The sequence below is a fragment of the Gobio gobio genome (genome assembly GCF_949357685.1).
Source record: "Gobio gobio genome assembly, chromosome: 21".
In the NCBI taxonomy this organism is placed as follows: domain Eukaryota; kingdom Metazoa; phylum Chordata; class Actinopteri; order Cypriniformes; family Gobionidae; genus Gobio; species Gobio gobio.
In genome coordinates this window covers 9957150-9979419 of record NC_137117.1, presented here as the reverse complement: position 1 = coordinate 9979419, position 22270 = coordinate 9957150, and the positions used below count along the sequence as shown (strand labels likewise).

General features: G+C 37.7%; 1 protein-coding gene across 4 annotated transcripts; it reads left to right on the top strand.

Annotated features, from left to right (window-relative positions):
* Positions 1 to 276: 276 nt before the first annotated feature.
* On the top strand, positions 277 to 21446 carry LOC307117754 (cytochrome P450 2B15-like). 4 transcript variants are annotated; one of them, XM_079802807.1, is made up of 10 exons: positions 277 to 531; positions 7838 to 7992; positions 8110 to 8263; positions 8575 to 8727; positions 8942 to 9102; positions 9789 to 9962; positions 17889 to 18030; positions 18824 to 19011; positions 19723 to 19864; positions 20602 to 21446. In XM_079802807.1, exons 1-10 carry the CDS (start codon positions 411 to 413, stop codon positions 20790 to 20792), a joined length of 1581 nt encoding a protein of 526 aa, XP_079658933.1. In that variant the 5' UTR covers positions 277 to 410; the 3' UTR covers positions 20793 to 21446. The 4 variants fall into 4 exon arrangements, with proteins under 4 accessions (XP_079658933.1, XP_079658934.1, XP_079658936.1 ...); XM_079802808.1 differs by having other exon boundaries at positions 436 to 531; positions 7793 to 7992; XM_079802810.1 differs by having other exon boundaries at positions 479 to 531; positions 7838 to 8014.
* Positions 21447 to 22270: the final 824 nt, after the last annotated feature.

The following is a 22270-nucleotide window of genomic DNA, read 5'->3' as shown; positions in this document are numbered from 1 at the left end:
TTTGAGCACCAACTCCACTCTAAAGACGCGCTAACACTCAGCAGCCTGTGACACTCCGTCTCACTGACGTCACCGCGAGCCACCCTGCACTAGACTGGAGAAAGGAAGCACCGCGCACCAGCACTTCACCACCACCTCGTTTGTTCACATTTGTGTAATAAACCCACCCTCCGGGGGCCAGGGCCGGCGTTTGCTATAGGCGAGCTGGGCGGTTGCCTAGGGCGACAAATGTGTTGGGGGCGCGCGCAGGCTCCCTCTAGTGGCGCCCTTAAACTTACTTCCCATTAAGCATAGAATTAAAACAAGCGAAATAAAACATACTGTTTATTAAACATGATCATCCTTGGGCGCCCCCTCAGCCGCACGTTTAATTACTTAACCTGATTATTAGATTGAATTGATAGTGAGTAATGTCGAGCACAGGCGTTCAGGCGTTAGGTCAGGCAAGCACTGGCGCGTTCTTCAGACCCTCGAGTGCACAGGGACGGAAAAAGAGAAAGGCAGACGATCACAAGAAAGCCCAGTATAGAGGTAAGTCTTCTCATCTCAGCCATAAAGGTGTCAAACGAAATAAATTTACTTCGTATTATCGATATTATCAACTAATATTGGACGGCATTGGACGTTTTATTGCTGTCACTAAGCTATCACTAGCTAGCTAGTTATCTACATATTACTACGCATTTCACTGACAATAAGGAAATCCAGACGAGCCAAATTTTAATGCTGCGTCAATTTTGAAGGTGAATAGAAATGCCAGAAACAACTGTTCATCTTTTATTATTTAAGATAGGGATAGAGCTACAAGAACTTATATATTTTAATTTTGTAGTGGTAAGTACAGTGTATCCATAATAGCACTTTTGTTTGTAGAGGGTAACTTATAGTTAATCCAGTTTATGGGTCATAATTTGCTTAAGTGTCTTGACAGGTGCTTAAGAGAGTTTTTGCACAGTTTATGGAGTTAATATTTGGTAAATATCCTTGAACATTCTTTCTAGCATTTGTGTATGAACAATTTATTGCAGTTGATCCTTCAAGTCTTAATTTTCTTGATTAAGTGTTGGAGTGACTATAAAAGCATTTTTGTTTGTTCATCCATAGTTTGAGTCATAATTTGTTAAATATCCTCCAACGTTCTTTGTAACATTTTTGTATGTGCAATTTATTAGAGTGTATCATTTAAGTCATAATTAGCTTTTTAAGTCTTGGAGTAACTATAGGAGCATTTTTGTTTGTATAGTTTTTATAAATACTTAACCCATTTGTGCCCAATTTTTTTCTGAATGGCATGTCCTGCATTTATTTTCCCCAGGTTTTTGTATTTTTTCTTGAAAATCGTATTTGAATCTGTGGTAACTATAGTTGTATGCACCCCTTCAATGTCAAATATGTATAAGAGGAGAACATTTAGCATCTAAATCAAAATAACTGCTTTCAACAGATCAATCTGTATTCATAATCAAATTTATTATGTTTGACTAAGTATACTAAAAACTATAGATCTGTTGTAAGATTTGTTATGTTTGGATGATTCTAGAGACCTTCATGATTATGTTGATATATGTCAACAAAAAATACTTATTAGTAACATGAAAATATCCTTTCTTTGGGAGGGTTTGCCTTCGTTGTGCTCCCTGGAAGTATGGGTAGGAAGTGGGCAGTCTCATGTGACAGGAAGGAAATTAATACTTTTTTTTTTTCTTGAAATCCTTTATTTGGTTGTCTGCTTGTGTGTCATTAAGATAAAACATGGATAATATCTAGAAAAATACTTACAGAAGGAAAATGACAACTATACACTGGCATAGTTGTTGCCGGTGGGCTTAACAATTAGGGGGTGGGGGGGGGGGGCTCAAAACTCAATCTCGCCTAGGGCAACCAAAGAGCTAGAGCCGGCCCTGCCGGGGGCTTTTCACTAGTTCTGTGTTGCGTGATTCTTCACCCTGCCACAATATGTATATATAATTATATATATAGATATATGTGTGTGTGTAATATGTTTTGTACAGTTGCTATAGGCCTATACATTTTTAAGCTGATTTTTATTCATTAATAACACAAGGACAAAAAAAAAAATATATATATAACTCAATAGAGAAAAATAAAATACAGTTGATTCAAAACAAGTAATAGTCTAATTGACTTGAATTTGTGGTGTTAGACTTGAATAGTCAATATATTTCCCATATTTGTATATGTCTGATATTAACTGAGAATTATATATAAAAAATAAATAAATAAATAAAACTTTCTCAGCAATCTTTCTCCAGAGCTCTCCGTCTGGTCTACTAGTCCGTCTCTCTCTCTGGCACTGGCAGTGCGTGCAGACTTCGCTAAACCATGCCCCCTCCGCCACATAATCTAATACTTATTTCAAATGCAAAGATGTCAGCCAATCACAACAGTGGGCGTTTTCATTGATGTCTCACAGCAGAAACGCCCCTTCAAACAGAGCATTCAAGCCAGAGGGCTAATATCAGAATAGAAAAAGGCCTTTTATTTCTAAATTATGACATTTTATAATGTAAAAATCATACTAACAATATAAGTACACTTCAAGAAACATAAAATAATAGAAAAAATCCACGCCATGGGACCTTTAAATACAACAGATAAAATGAATATTCAAATAAAAGCAATCCTAAAATAGAATGTTTTAAGAAGAGATTTAAGTCACTAATGCATTTGCTTCCCCGATATCGACCGGGAGTGAATTCCAAAGCTTAGGAGCATAGGAAGAAAATGCTATATCGCTCCTTGAACGAAGCCGTGTTTTGGGAACAACCAAGAGACCACTCTGAGAAGAACACAGATTGCGACATGATGTGTAAGGCATTAGTAGATCAGTCAAGTACTGAGGAGCCAGATTGTGCAAAGCCTTATATATGCTAACATAAGGATTTAAAAATCAATATGGTACCTGACAAGGAGCCTGTGCAGAGACTCCAAGACGGGTAATATGATCACTAACCCTGACCCCAGACAGAACTCTAGCAGCTGAATTTTGTAAATATTGAAGTTTGTCAATTGAGGATTTAGATACTCCAGCTAGAAGACCATTACAGTAGTCAACACGTGAAAAGACAAAAGAGTTTATCAACCTCTCAGCAACTGAGAACGACAACATAGGACGTAGACGTGCTATATTTCTGAGATGAAAGAAGGATGTCTTTACCGTATTCTGCACAAAAGGCTCGAATGCCACAGCGTGGCATCAAATATGACACCAAGATTTTTTTATTTGCTTTGAAACTCCAAGGCAACACCATCAACAGACAAAGTAAGAGAACCAGCATTGCGCAGCTGATGAGGAGAGCCGAGGAGCATAACTTCCGTTTTAGTGCTATTTAAAGACAGAAAAGTATTAGACATCCAAATCTTGATCTCAGTGATACAGTTCGAAAGATGCACAACGTCCACATTTTGAAATGGTCTTGAATGGATATAAATCTGCGTATCATCAGCATAAAAGTGATAGTTAAGGTCAAGCGATCTTAGTAATTGTGGGTAAATGTACATATTAAAAAGTAAGGGACCCAATACTGACCCCTGTGGGACACCAGTATGAACAGAACCAACCTTGGACCTATGGCCACCCATGAAAACAAATTGACTGCGGTCAGTAAAGTAAGACCTGGGGCCTGTACCATGATGGTAGTTTAACAAACTCAGGGTTACAGGATTAGTTTTGAGTTGACAAAACCAAACCAATCTATTTAGGCTTTGTTGGTCCCATGATGCTGATCATCAACTTTCTCTGTCAACTCAGGCTTTGATCCTGAGTTTAGGAGTTTAGCTGTGACATCAGCAGTGAACAGCCAATCACACGGTGTGGATCAGTGAAACTGAGATTCACTTCTCACGAGAGAAGCAGTGTGATTCACTTCACTCTTCTGCAGAATATACATGATTGAAAAATATTAAGAATTGAAACAAATTTACACAGCAGAAAAGAGCTGTCGAGGACAACTTTAAGAAAAATCTTATACATCAACGCAAGTAAAAGTTATGAAGTTAGTTTAGTTGATGTATAGAGAGAATTGAACATTTATGCTCACATGTAATTTTTTATAGATTTAGTTATTGAATTTAAAGCTTATTTGTATGACCTTTATATAGGCTATTTATTTTAATATTAACAAAATGCATATTAATGATTGATTTACTAAAATTATACATGTGTAATTGATTAAGGGTATAATAATTACATAAATTATTTTTAAATAATTCAAAATTATTATTATTATAAATAAGCATTGTTAAAAGCCAGAGGCTTAAGTCTTTAATAGCCATTTGCTATGTAGTGACCTTTAATTTGGAGAAGAAAAAGGGGGAGTGACTTTATTGCATCAGATATGTGTCACTTTGCTCACAGCTGATTGGTCCAATTTCAGTTTGAGATCTCTTATCCAGAACATAACCTGCCCTGGAGCAGGTTAGCTGTGGAGGGTAAGTTACTATGGAGATGAACACAGCTAAAAGCCAAACCACTTTAATGGTACCTAAAACCCAGGATTGGCACAAACTAAGCTTAAACATATCTGGCTAGCCAGCTAAACCGGCTTCATGGTATAGGCCCCTGAACCATCAATGCACTGTCTCCGACAAACCAAATATATTTTCAAGACGATTAAGTAACAGCATATGATCAATAGCATCAAAGGCTGCACTAAGATCGAGAAGTGACAGGGAACCGGAGTCGGAAGCTATTAGCAAGTCATTAGTGACTTTAACCAACGCAGTCTCATTTTAATTGTTTCTCTCAATGCCAGGGGGTTGTGTGATAACTTAAAGCGCAAAGCGTTGTTTTTGTATGCAAAGTCTTTCAAAACTGACTTTTGTTTTTTTCATGAGTCACACTCTGTTTCCAATGACACTATTTTTTTGGAAAAACCAATAGGGCAACGAGGTTTGGATGGCTCATGGTTCAGAGCGTTCTGCTGGTGTAATGATAATGAAAAATCATTTTGCGGGGTTCAGTGTTGCAGAATTATATAGATCCTAATGGGCACTTTCTTATATTGTTAATTTGTAGTAATAATATCACTGTGTTATTGATAAACATCTATGGATATAATACCTCTGACCAACCAGGGAAAGCCAAACACACGCTCACCTACACAGCCCAGAGAGGCTGGTCAGATTCTTCTAGATTTTTCCTCCCTACGCTGGGAAAAATGACTCTGTGGGGTTGTAATTGTAACCAAAAAAAATCTATATTTTCAACAAATAAATCTTTGTTTGCTACTTTACTTAATATTTTGAGTAACTTAATTAATATAATGTTGTAAACACATTTTTTTTTTACAATTAAATGGTCTGTGTATTATCTTGAGTAATCTTTACTAGGCTTTTTAGATGTGTGCCTTTTTTAGAAACTTTTTAAGTAAAATTTATTTAAAAGACTAAACAATTGGATTTGGCTGTTGCAAAAACACAAATGTTCATGTTTTGAATTGAGATACTGGTTTACTGTTTCATTGTACTTTTTTAAAATTAGAAAATAATTTAATTTAAAGTCGTTTTGAAAAAGTAACTTATTTGTTTGGCTTACATGGAGACATTTGTAAACATTAATTAAAAGATTATGTTGGATAAACTTAAAACTATAGTTTGTAAACTGATAAAAGTTGAATTGCCATAACTTAAGTCCAAGTTGAAAACATGTAAAGTCTAATAGGATAAACACAAATAAAATTAGTTTAAAATACTCAAAAAGCTGATGCAAATAGTTGCCTCAATTTTATTGAGCAAAACAGGCACAGTTTTTTTACAGTGCAAACAATACTTTCAAAATAAATGGGCTAAAACAGTATTTAACAAACCTGGGCTGCGTTCAGCCCCGACAAAACGTTGCAAAACGTTTTTTAAACGGAAACGGTGCTGCGTTGAACACCCTGTTCTGTTGACGCAAGAGTTGTAACTATGGCAGCCGAGAAGGCCATTCTTTGTGTTCTTTTTGTGGAATTTTCGTCAGAGTCTGATAAAATCGATATAAATACGTGTTTAATACTGCAAAATACACGCAATCACTTCCCTTGCCATCCAGAATAAATGACAACACCCCAATCACATTTATTTAACTTTTTAATCTCCTGGTAATCAATTCTAATTTAAATCATTTTATTTCTAGTTCTTACTTTTTTAATAGCTTGTATTTTCTTTCTCACTGCATATCAAGCAATTACCATATATGAAATTTGGTATATAAATAAACTTGCCTTGCAATGAAGCTAAATATATAAATACATCATCATGTTGATTATATATATATATATATATATATATATATATATATATATATATATATATATATATATATATATATATATATATATATATATATATATATATATATATAAACTATATATATATATATATATATATATATATATATATATATAAACTCTTACGACAATCATGTCTTCTAATATCTTCAATTGTTGTGTATACTGAGCTGCAGCGGACACATTTGTAAACATCTTCACTTGGACCCATTGTGTGAGCTGTCTCTTTAATACCGCGTGGTTTATATACATGTTGCTGCTGATTGGACTGACATATTTGACACACCCGCCAAACGAGAAAAAACGCATCTCAAACCTGTTGCACACCGGTGCGCACCGTTTCCAGGAAACATGACGTTCAACCGGAAACCGTAGCAAAACGTTGCGCACCGGTTTTAGCGTTGAACGTGCCCCTGGTTTCATTTTGGAATATTATTTCTAATCTTGTGTTTTCAAAAGTGGGAGGTCTCCCTTTCCTAGTATTGTTTAACTACAACATCTCTAAACTGCCCCTTAAATTATAAAATTTTCACAAACAAGTGCTTTTGGCCTGGCACCTAATTTATAAACATAATTTTAGTACTTTATTTGGAATAATTGTGATATAAAAGTTCTTTCAATATAAAAGTCTTTGCTATTGAGTTACTCATCACTTATTAAGACAGTCTTTGCCGCCATCTAATGGAGTAACGGTCAGGGACTATATTTTCTCCAGTGGAAGGAAGTGTCTTATAATGATCTTATAATGATCATAAACTCAAAAATGTAAGCATGAGTTAGACCTTTTTAATGGTTTATACTCTGTCAAGTTAATTACATTCTATTTACATCTTAAAACTAGCAGTAACTTTGAAGTTAACAGGTTTTAAGCAAATGCTGGTAGCTAATACACATTTAGTTAGCAAAATAAAACTACAAACATTTAAATGCTATAAAAGTGCACACTAAGACTGAGAGAAATAAACAGCAGATGCTGGCTATTTTCAGACAATAATAATAAACATGATCTCTAACTTAAGCAAACACTTAAATTCTTTTACAAATCTACGCGGCCTTATTTTGACCTCATAAACCAGTTTACGACCAGCTTAAACCAGCTCAAACCAGCTGCCATGCTTCAAAACATACCTAACCAGCATATGCTGGGGGGGGGGGGGGGGGGGGGTTCAACAGGGAAGAAGTTTTGTATTATCCCTGGCCTTAATCACCATTAAAAAATAATGGAAAGCTTTGATATTTTTGAACTCAACATCATCAAATGAGGTAATATTTTGCAAATCTGCTGAATTTTACTTTTCAATAGGCAGCTGGTCTTAGGCTAATACTTTCTGTTGTTTATTTTGTTTGATATTGGGATGCAGCTGTATTCATCAAATCAGAATATTAACACAGCTGAAAGGGTTAACAGTATGGCAAACTCTCCCACTGCTGTCTCCTCCCTCTTCCGCTTTTGCTTTTATAAAGCCCACGGTCGTCCACTACTCTTGTGTTTGTCTTGAAAGGAATCATGTGGGCGACTCTCATGAAGTTAGACCTGTCCTCTGTAGGCTTGGCTTTGTTTCTGGGCTTGATCGTTCTGGTTCTGTTCGAGATCATCAGGATTAATTCCTACAGAGGTCGAACTCCTCCTGGTCCCAGACCTCTGCCCTTTGTGGGATCCTTACCACATTTGATAAAGAACCCAATGGAGTTAGTAAGATCTGTGAGTCTTTGCTGTTTTCTTGGTATGTGTTTATCATTGAACTCTTACCTATTTCGAAATTAAATGTTTAATTTACAACACTTGGTTTAAATGCACTTGTGAATCTTCTCTGAGTAGATGTCTCAGTATGGAGAATTGTCCACTTTGTATATCGGGAGGAAGCCGATGATAACCCTCAACACAATCCAGGTCACGAAGGAAGCCCTGGTTCAGGAAGCTTTTTCTGGAAGACCTGCTACGCCTCATATAGAATGGATAACTGATGGATATGGTCAGTAACACGATATTATGATGCTTGATATGTGGATATTTCATTCAAAATAGTTAGAGTCACTCTTAATAATAAAGGTCCCAAAAGAGGGCAGCAATGCCACAGAAGACCCATTTTGAGTTCCCATAAAGAACCTCAGTGAATTTTTGTAAGAAATAGTTTTAGGAGCATTTGAGCAATCTTTTGGCACTATATGACATTTTTTGTTCAATAGACGTTAAATATTCTTCATGGAATTTAATGTTAATGTGTAAACTAAATGTAGCACTAGATCAGATTCGAGATTAGAACGTCCGTTCTCTCTTTCTCAGGTATAGTACTGGTCACATTTGGTCACGCCTGGAGGCAGCAGAGACGGTTTGCTCTGCACACGCTCAGGAATTTTGGCCTGGGAAAGAAATCAGTAGAAGATCGGGTGTTAGAGGAAAGCCGCTATCTGATTTCTGAAATGCTTAAAGCAGAAGGTATGGAATGTTCATCCTCTATTAGAACTCATTCCATGGTGTTGGGATGCAAACTAGCTCATCTTTGTCAAACAGCACCCAATGGTCTTTCTTAAAAATGTCTTGTATATGGGACTTGGTGTATTTAAAGGTTGAGAATGCATACAAATCTTTCTACTCAGAATGGATTGGATATAAAAGCACTGGCGTTTTTCCACTTCTTTCTTCTTTGTAGGCAAGTCAATGAACCCCCAGCATGCATTACAGAATGCAGTCTCCAACATTATCTGTTCCATTGTGTTTGGAGATCGCTTCAATTATGATGACAAACGCTTCTCATACCTTCTGAAAATCCTCAATGAAAACTTCAAGCTCGCAGGGGCAGCTGAGGGAGAGGTATGATCACATTCTTTATATTTGGTAGATTTAAAAAAATAATAATTAATTTATACTCCTGAAAAATAACCATCACTGGCTTTCTCTTTATTATGTGTGTATTATCCTCACCAATATACTCAATCTCCCTCCCATAGAAGCTATTTTGTTAATCTATTGATTAGAGTTAGTTCACCCAATTTTTTTTAAATTCTGTCAGGATCACTATCGTCAAAGATAATAGACAATTAGCATATAGTATGGATTGGTGGTATGGTTCTGTGCTGGGCAAGAACTCTCTGCGCATCCGTGTCTAGCATGGATACGAGCAGGGAGAGCAGCGATAAACTTTCTGCATTCCCACTGTTATATTGCATGACATCATGCATTTGTATTTTTAATTATTGTGTCAACATTTAGTTATACTCCACCTTTAAATATTTTATAAACTAGAAATTGCTCTTCCATGGCAATAACTTTTTAAAATCCTTATCGAATTACAAACAAGTAATGGAAATGATAGATGAACTTTTCATATTTTCCTTATCTTTTAACTGTAAATTAAAATATTTACCTAATATCGAAATATTTACTTGATAATAAGAATATTTACTTTGTATGTAGTGAATAAAATGCACTGAATAGAACTCTCAAACGTGAAAAATATTTGAAACATAAGGCACCAATCATCTTATTGTCCATCTTAGTTTTTCAACATGGTGCCCTTCATCAAGCATTTCCCTGGGCCACACCAGAAGATCAAGCGGAACGCCAATGAGTTAGTGGGTTTCATCCGCGATGAAGTTAAAGAGCACAAAGAAACTCTGGATCCAGACAACCCGCGAGACTTCATTGATGCCTACCTGCTGGAGATCGAGAAGGTGAGATCACTGTTACTGAAAGAAGCATTCGCACATGCATATATGTGACCCTGGACCACAAAACCAGTCATACAGGTCAAAAGTTTATACTTTATCTGAAAGCTGAATAAATAAGCTTTCCATTGATGTATGGGATTGGCATCTAGAGACATTCTAAACTCTATTGGTGTGTCAGGACCCACTCATCACCATAATCATACTTTAGACCTAATATTGTCACATGGAGTAAATGTTGATACCGTTGAAATTCTGCAGCAGAGCGATCACATCAGGGGCAGGTCTAGAAAATATTTCGTGGGCGGGCCTGGTTGGGGCATAGACTCAGAGAGGGGTGGCACATTTAAATACATGTAAACAGTGAACCAGTATAAAAAGCCCTACACTGGAGGTAATACTGTATATTATTGATAGCAAAACTATTATTCTGCGTGAAAAGGAATTCAAAATGAGCAACTTCAAATGTGATATGAAATAACGAATAACTCAACAGTAGTAGAAGCACATGGCCTATGGTAAATGTAATGCAAGCAAGATTTTTTCCATCATAGTTGTATATAGTTTTAAACAAGATGAGCCAACATAATTGACATCAGTAGAAAGGCTTTTGAGTTCAACAAGAAGCTGTAGCCGTGTTTATTCATATTTATATTACATTATAAATATATTATTTTTGTTTCCCACAGGATGTTTTGAGATTGTGCTGGGTAGACATGGGTCGCTCTAGGCTAGGGGTTGCTCCCCAAAAGAGAATTTTGTTTGAAAATTAAGTGACTAGATCCATGAAGAAATTAGTTTTTTGTAAACAATTTTGTACTTTAGTAGTAATTTATTTATAGGTTGCATAGATATGAATGGTGATGGAATAGGGCTCATAAATGATAGTTCATAAATGGTAAAACATGTAGGAGCATGCATTCGAACAAAAATGTCGCAAAAGAGGTTACCTTCGTTGAATTAACTTATTTCTAGAATAATTAGTGGGGGCCTGTAATACATATTTATGTGAATATTTAGGCTACTAGGGGTCTAACTGTTCAAATTACTCATGGTTCAGTCTGTATGGGAAAAAATAACTACTGTCAAATAAAAATAAATAAAAATAAAAACAAATAATCTAACTATGCAAAAGCACAAATAAATACAATCAGAGCAAAGATACTTATAAAATAAACAATGCTTCTCAGGTTTTTCTAGGAAGTCTGACATTAGTTCTCAGGTACCGAAATTGAATATCAGTAATCAAATGTAAAATAGCATTGCATATTTGACTGTATAAATGAAAGATTGTTATTAAAGTTACAAAAGCTAGAGCAGTGAGTGATTTCCTTGTCTTTTGTTGTTTGATTAACATTAAAAACACAGACAGCAGGAATATTAGTTTGCTAGAATACTCAAGACGGTCATGTTGACAATCTTTGTGTGAATTTGTCCGTTTAAGCGCAAGACTCGAAAGAGAACTCAATATTTGCCAGCTGTGGCCAATTACATTTTGGGTGTGGCCCGTGCCACCCCAGGCCCCCCCTCTGGCCCCGCCCCTGGATAACATCTCAGATCATTACCTTGTATCATGTATACTTAGTTTAGCTAAGGCTGCAAAGCTGTCCCCTCGCTTCAAATATGGCAGGACTATCACTGCCGCCACTAAAGATTGCTTTGTAAATAATCTTCCTTATCAGTTTCATTACCTCAGCATCCCAGATAGCCTAGAGGAACTCAATGTTGCAACAGAAACTATTGACTCTCTCTTTTCCAGCACTTTAGACACCGTTGCGCCCCTGCGCTTAAAGAAGATTAAAGAAAATAGTCCAACTCCATGGTACAATGAGCACACTCGGGGCCCTTAAAACAGCAGTCAGTAAAATGGAGCGCAGCTGGAAGAAAACAAAACTGCAGGTTTTTCGCAATTCGTGGAAAGAGAGCTTGATCGCATACAGAAAGGCCGTAAAAACTGCTAGATATGCTTATTTCTCGACTCTCTTAGAAGAAAACAAACACAACCCTAGGTATTTATTCGATACAGTGGCTAAATTAACCAAAAATAAAGCTTCAGCTTCTGATGTTTGTAAACAGCACAGCAGTAATGACTTTATGAACTTCTTTACATGTAAGATTGATAATATTAGGGAAAAAATTATAACCATGCTGCGTCTACTACAGTATCACATCAGACAGAGCATTGTAGTGTCACTGAGGAAAAATTACTCATTCACTGCTATAGGAGAAGAAGAATTGACTAAACTCGTTAAATCATCAAAATCAACAACATGTATGCTCGACCCTGTACCGACCAGGTTATTAAAAGAGATGCTACCAGAGGTCATAGATCCTCTTCTTAATATCATTAATTCATCATTGTCATTAGGATATGTACCGAAAACTTTTAAGTTGGCTATTATTAAACCACTTATTAAAAAACACAACTTGATCCTACAGATTAGTCAATTACAGGCCAATCTCAAATCTACCCTTTCTGTCAAAAATACTAGAAAAGGCAGTATCCTCACAATTATGCTCCTTTTTAGAAAGAAATGGTATCTGTGAGAATTTCCAGTCAGGATTTAGACCGGATCATATTTCTGAGACTGCTCTCATCAGAGTTACAAATTATTTACTGTTATCATCTGATCATGGTTGTATCTCTCTATTAGTGTTACTCGATCTTAGCTCTGCATTCGATACTATCGACCACAACATTCTTTTGAATAGACTCATTATGTTGGCATTAGTGGAATTGCATTGGCATGGTTTAAATCATACTTATCTGACCGTTATCAGGTTGTAGCAGTAAATGAAGAGATGTCACACCGATCACAAGTTCAGTATGGAGTACCACAAGGCTCAGTGCTAGGACCGTTGCTCTTCACCCTGTAGATGCTACCACTGGGAGATATCATTAGGAAGAATGGCGTTATTTTTCATTATGCTGACGATACTCAGCTCTATATTTCTTCACGCCCTGACAAAACTTACCAATTCACAAGATTAACGGAATGCATAGCTGATATAAAAAATTGGATGATTAGTAACGTCCTGCAACTTAATTCAGAAAAAAACAAATTCTTAAATAGTGGACAAAAAAGCTCCACAAGTAGTAACCTAGAATACTGTCTAACACTTGATGGCTACTCTGTCAAGTCCTCGTCGTCAGTGAGGAACCTGGTTGTGCTCTTTGATAACAATCTTTCGTTTGAAAGCCACGTTTCTAGCATCTGTAAAACTGCATTCTACCATCTTAAAAATATATCTAAATTACGGCACATGCTCTCAATGCAAAATGCTGAACAGTTAGTTCATGCGTTCATGAACTCAAGGCTAGATTATTGTAATGCTCTACTGGGTGGTTGCCCTGCTCGCTTAATAAACAAACTCCAGCTGGTCCAAAACGCAGCAGCTCCAGTTCTTACTAGAACCAGGAAGTATGACCATATTAGCCCAGTTCTGTCAACACTGCACTTGTTCCCTATTAAACATCGCATACATTTTAAAATCTTGCTTATTACTTACAAAGCAGTAAATGGTTTAGCTCCCCAGTACTTGAGCGAGCTCTTAACACATTATACTCCATCACGTCTATTGCGGTCTGAAACTCTGGCCAGTTAATAATACCTAGAATATCGAAATCAACTGCAGGCAGGGCCGGCTCTGTAAATCTGGGGGCCCTAAGCAGGATAATTTTGGGGCCCTACCTTGCAGTGAATAATGGAGTATTGCACTGCAAACCAGCAACTGTATACAATCTAACACTTACATATTTCATCTGTATATCTTTTAACATGATTGCCTACAATTATTTTACTGCTTATTAAAGTACACTCACTGAAACAGTAAAAGTAAAGATTATAGATTTGCAAATTTAAGGTCAATTTGTTGTAAACAAATAAATATGAATAATTTAGCATTAACAATATATAGCTAACTTACAACATTAGCCATAGTGGTATGCGGCTCGCTATGCTCTACTGAAGCAGCAGTAGAGTCACCTCCTCCAGCTGTTGAGATTACAATATAATTAATAATAAATACAGTATGCAGAGTAGATAAAACACATTAATTTTAAATTAATATTAAAGTACAATTAGACAACATAGTGAATTATGATTATAAAACTAAATTTTTTATTGGCAAGAGGAAAATTAGCTATGTTGAAGTTGCGCACAAAACTATTCAAAAGAAAGGCAGTGGGAAATATTTACTTGTGTCAGCCTCCTGAAATGTTTCTCCACGACCACCAAAATATTTAAGAATGGCTCCTCCTGAGAAAGTGACATTTAGTTTTTTACAATTATGTTAAGGGTAAATTAAAAGAAATCCAATGTTAAATTATATTTTTTAATTATTGGTTGATTAACTCTTACATACTGTTCATATTTTAAACCTTCACAGCATGGAGTGAGATATTTTTTACCTTTAATGATTACATACAGTAATACATTCACTGTAAAAAAAAAAATCAGGTGCCCAATTGAAAATTTTCTAGTGAGCGATCACATCTAAAATTTTCAGTTGGCCAAATTTAATTTCTTGAAATTTAATTGAATTAAAATGCATCAATTCACATTAATTCAATTTGGCCAACTGAAAAATTTAGATGTGATCGCTCACTAGAAAATTTTCAATTGGGGACCTGCTTTTTTTTACAGTGTTCTTTACTAAAATTTACCACAAATCCATTTTGCTTTTAGGTGTCTTGTATCGATCATCATTCAATAATGTTTCAGAGAGGACACTGTGTTTTCTTTAGGTTTAAATGGTCTGGGCGATTTAGCTTAACAATAGCCTATATAAAATATTTCATAATAGTATATAGATTAATATTTATTAATAATCTTTAATTGCCTATTCAATTAAGACCATAAGAAAAAGCTTGTATTTAACCGCTTTATTTTAAACTTCATTTTGATTTTGACTGTCAAATGATTGCTCTTTCTCTTCCTATTACTTTCTTTCTCTCGAATGTTCTTAAACTATTTTTTTATTGTAATAAGCGTCTATTGAGACAAAGATTTTTCGTTTTTTTCTTTCCCAGAACTAGTGTAGGTCATGTAACGTTAACTGTTAAAAAGAAAATACATTCAAAGGAGGTGGGTCTGTCTCTACGCGGTCTGTAGCCCAGAGCTGGGGCCGACGGCTGGACCCTAGCGCAAGCAATGTTGATTCAGCATAATCGACGGACAGCTAACGTTATGCTGCGTTCACACCAAACGCAAATAGAGTGTCTGGCGCGAGTGATTTGATTTCAATGTTAAGTCAATGGAAAGGCGCGTTGACGCGCGTCTAGAGGTCCCACGGCGCGGAAGGCGCTTTTCGCGCGGTGTGAATGACGCGAATTGAGCGTCTTGCGTGATAAACTGCGGCGACGCTGGCGAGTGCAATCTGTAGTTAGGGGGGCCCCTAGTGGCGGCGGGGCCCTAAGCAGCCGCTTAGTTCGCTTATAGGGAGAGCCGGCTCTGACTGCAGGAGGTCGATCCTTTTCCTATTTAGCACCTAAACTCTGGAACAGTCTTTCTAGCATTGTTCGGGAAGCAGACACGCTCTGTCAGTTTAAATCTAGACTAAAAACACTTTACTGTGGCGTACACATACATTTTGTTTTTGGATTAAATTATTGTTAGGCTGCATTAACTAGGTAAGCCGGAACGGGAAAGCTTCCCATAACACCTGATGTACTCGTTACATCATCAGAAGAATGCCATCTACGCTAATGTTAGTCTCTCTGTTTATCCCGATGTTTACTGCAGTCATGGTGGACCTACGCCCAGACATGACCAACGCATCCCTGACGTGTCTGCAGAGACCGTGTCAGTTAGACTCGCCCTGGCATCCTCAGTAAACCGCGTGATGACTCGAATATTTCGATCTAATATGACTCCTGACCTGTAATGTTGCCAGAATCATAATCATACACTGTTTTTTTCGTTGGCTAGAGGAGAACTGGCACCCCGACTGAGCCTGGTCTCTCCCAAGGTTAATTTTTCTCCATTATGCCCCAGATGGAGTTTTGGTTCCTTGCCTCTGTCGCCTTTGGCTTGGCTTGCTCAGTTGGGGACACTACATTTTCAATTAAATACGATCACGGCGGCCGCGGGACCTGGGGGTAAGAACAGCGAGGTGAGAGAACGGAGCGGGGAGCATGAGGAGCGACAGAGACGAGAGAGTGGAGAGAGGAGAAAAGAAAAAAAAAAAATTCTGGTCCGGTTCCCAGACACACTGCCGCTCGGTCCTCAGCCAGCCAAGAGGCTCTTCTTCGCGGTGCCATGCGGTGGCACTGGACGCTCGGTGGACGGCCCGAGACTCCTCCGCCCCCTGGCGGCCGGCGGTGGCTCCTCCTTCTGAGGGCGGCCGGAAGCGAGTCCCCATCCCGCGCTCCCTGCTCCTCCCCTATGCGGCGGACGACAGCAGGCTCCGGCTCCAGGCAAGCGCTGGGGACTCCTTCGCCCCCTCGCGGACGGCAGCCACCCCACCTCGACCCAGGGGCACGGCAGCGAGCTCTCCGTCCCACCGATCTTCATCCGCTCCAGCACCACCGCTTCGGGCAGCCGCTCGCGGACTTCTCTCCTCCGCGCTGCCCGAACTCCGCGATCCCCCTCAGCTGCGAGGGCTCCTCGACAGCATGTCCCTCCTTCCTCCCGGGCTTCGGCACCACTGTAGTAAACGCTGTTTGTACGGGAAGAAGGAGGCGGGAACCGGCGGACATTCAAAATGTTTAATCAAAATAAAGACAAAATAAAATGGCGGCGGCAGCCCCTCGCGGTCGACTGCCGCCTACATACAAACACAAATGAAAGTAAAAAGCTGCAGCCCCTCACGGACGACTGCAGCGAACACAAAATAAAACATAACACAAATTCCAGGCCTGGTCCTCTCTCGTCCCTCACTGTCGTCGCTCCTCCTTTATACTCCCTCACTCCTCCGCAAGGGCCGAGATCGCTGCGGCTCGCAGCTGGCGCTCATCCTCTCTGATCAGCGCCGCCTCGTCCCGCCCTCATGGTCCCTCGGCCTCGCTGCTCGCCACAACAATATTTGGCAGAAATCTGGAATCTGAGGGTGCAAAAAAATCTAAATATTGAGAAAATCACCTTTAAAGGGTTAGTTCACCCAAAAATGAAAATTCTGTCATTAATTACTTACCCTCATGTCGTTCGACACCCGTAAGACCTCCGTTCATCTTCGGAACAGAAATGAAGATATTTTAGTTGAAATCTGATGGCTCTGAAAGGCCTCCATTGGCACAATGCACGGTTCACTCTCAAGACCCTTAAAAGGCACTAAAGACGTCGTTACGAAGTCCATCTCACTACAGTGGTTCTACAATAACTTTATGGAGTGACGAGAATAGTTTTTGTGCGCAAAGAAACCCTAAATAACGACTTATATAGTGATGACGATTTCAAAACACGGCATCATGAAGCTTCGAAGCGTTATGAATCAGTGAGTCGATTCTGCAGTTTGGATCGCCAAATTTCAGCAGTTTGGCGGTTTGACATGCGATCCGAATCATGATTCGACTGATCATGATTGAGAGCCATCAGATATCAACTAAAATATCTTCATTTGTGTTCTTACGGGTGTCGAACGACATGAGGGTAAGTAATTAATGACTTTTTGGGTGAACTAACCCTTTAAAGTCCTTTGCAATGCATATCACTAATAATAATGCATTTAAAATAATAAAATTAATTAATTTCGATATATTTACTGAAGGAAATTTACAAAATATCTTCATGGAACATGATCTTAATATCCTAATAATTTTTGGCATCAAAGAAAAATCGATAATTTTGACCCATACAATGTATTGTTGGCTATTGCCACAAATATACCTGTGTGACTTATGACTGGTTTTGTGATTCCAGGGTCACATACTGTATGTAAAAGCAGTCCTTTTTTATCTGTAGTAAACTGATAGATTTGTTTCTCCTGGAGCAGCAAAAGTCCAACGAGGACTCTACGTTTCATGAGGAGAACCTGGTTATGTCTGCAGCTGATTTGTTCCTGGCTGGAACCGACACTACAGCGACCACCATCAGATGGGGGCTCATCTACTTGATTCAAAACCCAGATGTACAAGGTAAGAACACAACAGGAGTCTTGGTGTAAAAGGCAGAAAAAGCTAAAAAATTGCTTTTTTCTTTTTTCTTTCAGAATTGCAAGTTTTGACATCAAATTCCCAAATTGTGAGATTTAATCAATTGCAATTCTGTGGTGAACACGAGCTCAAGACACCTTCACGTTTCATTCTACCTAACTTTTAGCTTTTTACTTCTGCCGACTGCATTTAGGCTTCAAAATGCATAAAAGTTGTGTTCATCTGTGATAATTATCTTGATGGAGAAAACGTTCAAGTATCATAAACTTCTGTTGATCGCAGAACTTTTTTTGCAATAATCCAAAAGCCCATGGGAAAATCCTATTGGGTTTTTCTCAAGGGAACCAGTGTGATGCACTGATAATTATGTAATTTCAACTTTTAAAAAGTATTCATTTCCATTCAGCTCGTAATTAAAGCTTGTAAGATGGGAATTGTCTGAGAGCTCCTACTTGTCCCACCTGACCACTGCAGATTAATTTAGGCTTTGATAGTGGTGCCATAGAAACGCATAAGGACGTGAATAGTTCTGAATGTAACGTCACGTGTTGCCATCTCGAGACTATGGTAATGGAAACGTCAAACCTGCACCACTCTATTATTCAGAACCGTGCAGTGTAACGAGTGATTTTACTGTTGATGCTCTGTCTATTTTTGGCCTTTTCGCCATTTTCAACACTCCGGCCTTTGCGTTTGCTAAGGATCAAAACCTGAAGCTTAACTCTTACTGACCTTCAGGTGCCAGGAGATGCAAATTCCCTTTTATCTCACACAGAACGATGTCATGAGGAGATTGTTCGGGTTCTGGGTTATGACCGTTTGCCCAGCATGGATGACCGTGACAAGCTACCGTACACCTACGCCACTGTTCACGAGATTCAGCGATGTGCCAACATTGTACCTTTGGGCCTAGTTCATGAAACGATTCGACCCACAAAACTACGAGGATACGACATCCCTCAGGTAATGAATGGAGCCTGGATGAGTGAATTAAGTTATCTGAAAAATATAGAAATCTGCTCTTTCTTTTCCTTGGCAATATGTTTGAATCATTCTTATTGAGTCTTTTTGATGAATCCGTTGATCCAGAAAATCCCGTCTGAATTATTCGTTGATGAGGCTTAAATGATTTTCACAGCCAGATTTATATACAGTTAACCTTGCAATAAAGATGCTAACCAATTATGAAGAGAATAGTCTAAGAGATTATATTTTAAATATATAACATAAATTCTAGAGCTGTCAAACGATTAAAGCGCCTAGTGTTTTCAGCTGGATAAAACTGCTTTTTTGGACACGCGGCCTAAGTATAATTTTAGGGCTTCGGGTCATTTTGACCAATGAGGGAAGGATCTGTTACAAAGTGTGAGGAAGGATGAGGGAATATTAAGCATATTAGTATTAGTATATATATTTATATTTTTTTGAGATGTGCCTAGTTTATCATTTATATTTCTTGCCGAAATATGATAATATAATTTAAACTGTAAGGATAAAGAAATGAGACTAGATGTTATATTAAGATATAGTTGTGTCGTTTAAATGAAATGTGCATGTAATATTATCATGTAAGAGCATTAAGCCAGTGTAAATTATGACTGATTAGGGTTATGAATAATGACCCTTGGATTTGTGAAAAGCTTTATTTAACTGTGCTATACTTTCCTCATACAGGGAACTATCATCCTAACAAATTTATCAGCAATTTTCAGCAATAAGGAGCACTGGAAGCATCCCGACTCCTTTAACCCGGAGAATTTCCTGGATGAGAACGGACACTTCAGCAAACCTGAGTGTTTCATCCCGTTCTCAATGGGTGAGTCATTAATAAACACAAGAGTTACTGAACTAATATTACACGCAAATAAATATTTAGGACTACATTGAAGATTTATGTGTTTTTGTATTGCATATAAAATGTATATCCATTTAGGATTATACAGTTTTAGTGTAACAGGGGCCAGCTATTAGTCGCTGTGTGAGTAAACCTCACTCCTCCGATCTCAAGAGTCGCTCTAGTGACTGACACTAGAGGTTGCAGCCTTAGCCTCCTTGTTAGAGCGTCCGACTCTCATGACGGTGGACCAGGGTTCGAGTCCCGCTTAGAGCGGGCGGTTTGAACATGAGGTGTTACATTAGCATAATAAACAATGTGATGCAAATTTGTCAGTCATACATAAATGAAACCGGTAAGATTTCTGTAATAGTACTAATAAACTGAATGTTTTAAATGCACAATAAACAGGTTTATATATTTATCATCATTTAATCCAATTTGTTTGAGTCTCATACAACTGAATATTGCTTCTTCCACCACTAGCCATGTTCATACTTTTTAATTTAATAAATGTAATTATTTTCTCAATGATTTATGCAGTTTTTAAAATATGAATCTTTAGTTTACGTTTGACTGACATATATGCATCACATTAAGTTTATTAGCTTCTTTAAAGCTCTGTAATCTAAATGGATGGATTTTTATGCAATTCGAATGCTTAAATCTTAAATGTAGGCCTAAACTGTTAGTTGAGTGTGTGTGTGCTGGTTTATCAGGGCCGAGGGTCTGTCTGGGCGAGACGCTGGCGAGGACGGAGCTCTTCCTGTACATCACGTCTCTCCTCCAGCAGATTCATTTCTCCTGGCCACCCGATCCACAGCCCCTGGACATGGATGGGATCATGGGTTTTGTCCGCCTTCCTCAGTCCTTCAACATCATTTGCCGGAGTAGAGATACTAAAGAGTGACCGCCAGAATCCTGAAATATATCAGACTAACATCATCATGTCATCATACATACTGAAGTACAACAATAAGGACAAAGCCGCTGACACACACAAGAGCATGTTGACTCATCTAAATCATCATATCTAATCAGTTATTCTATACATGAACTGTTGTTGGGTAATTCTGATTTATTCTGATGATTTCACTCAGGAAAATAATTTATTTAAAGTTTTTACAGCATCTGTTTGACACTGATGCATCTTAAAATCAGCATGAAACAAAGTTTCAATAGTCTTTTCTTCTGTATTGTGCCGTATATCAGAGTGAAACGGCTTCTCAAACAAGAACAAATGTAGGGCGTTATCAGAGAAGAGATTTGGGACTTTTTTTTATTATTTAAGATTACAAGGACGCATTAATAAAATGATAATTTATAATAGTGTTATATTCCATTAAAAACAATGGTCCATTTTGGTTTCATGCTGGCTAAAAGTATTGAACATTTGTTTAAGCACAGATATAAAAATGAAAATGTTTTGTTGAGGCAGTCATTTTGACTTTATTATGGGTGCATGCATTTCATAATGAAATGTATAGTTGTATATGATTTGTATAGTTAAATGCTTTTACTACAAATGAAAAATGACATTCAATTAAACAGTTCTCATTTAGACAATGAATCATTCCTTTCTAGTCAAAAGTAAGTACAGTATCAATTTTTTTTTATGAACATTAATGTGTAAATGTGCTGTCAAACTCTAGTTGTAGGTTTATGGGTGGAGCCAAAACTCATGTGTGTTTATGTCCATGTGTTTAAAGTGGTCAAACTGGTTGAGCTTCTAGATCATGTGACTTGAGTGTCCATGATGTGGCATAAATCATCCTCCACAGTCTGAACAGATGTTTAAGAGCAATCATGATTTATCTACAATCTTACATCAAAGTTTAATTTGTCTTGTATGCTGTACCTGATTAAGAAAGAGTTAAGAGTTTAAGTCTTTGCTAAGGTGCACAACTTTACAGTTTTTCTCAAATGCTAAAACACAAAAACCATTCCTCTAAACCAAATGATCAGTTGTCTAAACACATTTACTAAATCTAGCCATCATTTTCCAATATCATAAACACATTTCACATAAAAACACAATTCACAAAACACAATCCTCCGTTCTCATAAATCTTAACACATTTTTCCTTGCTAAAACACAAGTTGCAAAAGAACTCTGCTCATATTCTCAAATGAAAGCTCATGTGATGCAAAATGCTTGCCACAGTCAGCAATATTTGAACACAATGAACACATCTGGCGTCATTCATTACACACAACGACTCAAAATTGAAGACACTTGTTGCTAATGCTGTGACCACATGTATAAAAGCAAGTTCAGAGTGCACAGTTTGCTGAAGATTCCTAACAAACACAATGGATGAAGGCAGGGTCAGGGGAAGAGGAAGATGAATTTGAGTCAGAGGAGGGAAAAGAGCTGGCCATGGAAGA